Source organism: Plectropomus leopardus, unplaced genomic scaffold (assembly GCF_008729295.1).
Source record: "Plectropomus leopardus isolate mb unplaced genomic scaffold, YSFRI_Pleo_2.0 unplaced_scaffold29067, whole genome shotgun sequence".
Lineage (NCBI taxonomy): Eukaryota > Metazoa > Chordata > Actinopteri > Perciformes > Serranidae > Plectropomus > Plectropomus leopardus.
The window spans coordinates 1-3,036 of record NW_024631676.1 but is presented as its reverse complement, the minus strand read 5'-3'; the positions used below and the strand labels follow the sequence as shown (position 1 = coordinate 3,036).

Here is a 3,036-nt window from a genome sequence, read left to right as displayed (position 1 = left end):
CAAATCACAGTTGAGAACATCCACCTAAAATTTTAGGACATTTTTAGGATTATAGAATGTTTCTATGATTTTAACGATTTTTACGTTTTTTTGGGATTTTCACACATTTCTCAGATTACTGAATTAAGACATTTCTATGATTTTAGGATGTTTCTAAGTTTTTAAGATTTTTGAGGATTTTCATACGTTTCTAGGATTTTAATACAATTTTTGGATGTTGGGACATTTAAAGGATTTTTAGGACTTTAGGATGTTTTTAGATGTTTAGATGGGTTTCTTTTTTATAATTTTAGAAGTTTCTATGATTTTAGGAAGTTTCCACGACTTGAGGGTGTTTCTTTTGATTTTAGAATGGTTTTAGGATTTTGGGACATTTCTAGGATTTTAGGAAGTTTCGAGGAATTTTGGAGGTTTTTACGATTTTAGGAGATTTGTATGATTTAAGTACATATCTAGGATTTTAGGATGTTTCTCCACCTGAGAACCTGAACCACGGTGGTGACCTCTCCTCGTAAACGTCCACCCACCTCACTCTGAAGCTCCATGACGGCTTTAGCGAGCTTCATCTCCTCGGTCTCGGGCAGCGCTGAGTACAGGTTGGTGCTCAGCTCCTTCTTGCCTCCCTCTTTATACTTTACCTGCAGAGGACGCAGGGGACAAAAGGACAGACATTGGACTGACACCTGGTTACACCAAAACTTAACAAAAGCTTTAACGTTCATTAACAACTTGACTTGAAGACAAAGGACGCTGACAGCAGCAGGATTTGTGCATCAGCTGCAGATGCAAAAGAAGGCAGAAAATAAGACACGAACCCCCACAGAGCGTCCTCACGCTGCGTTTGTTTTACTAACACGTCCTCTGAGGTGTGTGTGTGTGTGTGTTGTACCTGACTCTGCAGCTCAGTCGCCTCTTTAGCGTGGAGCGTCTCCAGAGTCTGAGGGAGCTGGTGGTACAGACAGCTGCTCGCCTCCTTCCTGCTCGCCTCCTTGTATTTGGCCTGAGGAGGAGATCAGCTGTTAGCCGGCACGCCGCTCTCTCTGTGAGCGCAGGTGTTACACTCCGCTGCTGCTCACATCATTTTAGCCAGGTTTTTTGGTCTTTAGGTGAAGAAAAAATTGCAAAACGTGTTGTTTTTGCTCTGCATGCAGGTGTCAATAAAACACTGTGGGGAGGTTATTTTTAATGCAGTTTACAGAGTCACAGTCCACACCGCCCGCGTGAGCAGCGCCAGCGTCAAAAAACCTGTCGGGGTTTTTCTCGGCGCCCGTGTTAACATGTCAGAGCTGCCTCACCGCCTGCACGAGCAATGCTGGTCAGGCGCATCTGAGCTGCTGGTCAGTGGTCAGTTTGTTGGTTTTCTTGCTGGTGAGATTTTTTGTTTTTTGCAAGAAAAAAAATATTTTGCCATTTTTTCCCCACAAAAATTCTCGCCCCCCTTTTTTTTTTCTTGCCAGTTTTTTTTTCGTCCCCAAAAAATTATTTTTTTATTTATTTCACACATGAAAATTTTTTTTTTATTAATTGTTTCTCACTTGCACTTCTCACTCAGGACCGTGATGCTGACAATGCAGCAGCTGACAGTTTCAGAAGCAGCAGGAAGCTCTGCAGCAGCGTCACAGCCACAACGCTCACGCGTGCAGTTTTCTCATTAACGAGTTGTTAAAGTGAAAAGACCAGAACTGACGACCATAAATTGAGCTAAACTTGGCAGTGAAAGTATTTGGGGTGGTGCTACGGCTCACAGCGGGAAGGCTCTGAGCTCGAATCCGATGAAACGTCAGAAACAAACCTCGCTCTGCAGCTCAGAGACACTTTTGGCGAACTGCGTCTCTGCAGTTTCTGGAAGCTGAGAGTAGAAGCTCTGAGAGAGACTCTTGATGCCGTCCTCTTTGTATTTACTCTGGACAGAAAGACAGACAACATCCACGGCTCAAACACATTTTTACAATATACTTAAATTTTAAAAACAATACATATTTTTTATTTTGGCTTTAGGGAGGGGCGTACAACTTTAAATGTTTTTTTTTTTTTTTTTTTTACTGCTGATCATTAAAGAAAACATGCTGACAGGTTTGGACGGCATGCTTTCTTTAATTTTTTTTTTTTTTTTTTAAATATTTTTTGCTTTAAAAATATTATTGCTGTTTTTCTTTAGCTTTTAAATTTTTTTTGTGATTTTTTAAAGAAAAAAATGCAGTGAGATTTTTTTTTTGCTTAAAAATATTGTTGATTTTTTTTCTTTAAATATTTGGCTTTTTTAGAGATTATCATTATTTTGGCTATTCTTACAGCAAAAAAAATGTAGTGATTTTATGTTTTAAAAGTATTGCTGTTTTTTTTTTCTTTAAACATTTTTGGTGGTTGTTAAAGAAAACAAGCCTTCCAAAGCAGCAGGTCGCCGATGTAAAGGCATGTTCTCTTTTAAAAATAACCAAAAATGTTACCATTTATCACAGCCAGAAATGGCGAAAAACAGAAATTATTGTTTGATTTTCAAATTTCTAAAGGTGAACCGTCCACCCTTAACACCTCATGTGTCATCATACAGGTTTGTGAATTTTCCATGATTTTTCCAAAACTTTCAGGGTACATTAATTATTCCAGGCACAGAAATTGCTTCTTGTAAATTCCATGATTTTCCAGGTTTTTCATGAACCCTGAACATCAAACTCTGTGCTCTCGTGTTCATGTTGTTGCAGATGTGTGTGTGTGTGTGTGTGTGTGTGTTTGTGTGTGTGTGTGTTTTTCACCTCGCTCTGCAGGTCGGACATCTTGGCGGCGAGCTGCGTCTCGGCCGTCTGCGGCAGCTGAGCGTACAAACTGGACGACATGGACTTCTTCCCGCTCTGCTTGTACTTGTTCTGAAGGGAACAACAGCAAGTTGAAACATGGTCAGATTTCGTTATTTAGAGACGAATATCTGAAAAACTGAAGCCTTTTTTTAGGATTTGTGCCGGGACTAACTGTGTCCTCCGAGCCTTTGAAATCACGCTCTGCCGCTGAACTAAAGGGCGAAATGCTCCTTTAAGTGTC

General features: G+C 40.2%; 1 protein-coding gene across 1 annotated transcript; it reads right to left on the bottom strand.

Moving 5' to 3' along the window:
* Positions 1–339: 339 nt before the first annotated feature.
* Positions 340–2,899, bottom strand: LOC121938289 (nebulette-like). Its single transcript, XM_042481555.1, has 4 exons — positions 2,754–2,899; positions 1,793–1,903; positions 890–1,000; positions 340–638 (listed from the first exon to the last, which is right to left on the bottom strand). Exons 1-4 carry the CDS (start codon positions 2,832–2,834, stop codon positions 453–455), a joined length of 489 nt encoding a protein of 162 aa, XP_042337489.1. The 5' UTR covers positions 2,835–2,899; the 3' UTR covers positions 340–452.
* Positions 2,900–3,036: the final 137 nt, after the last annotated feature.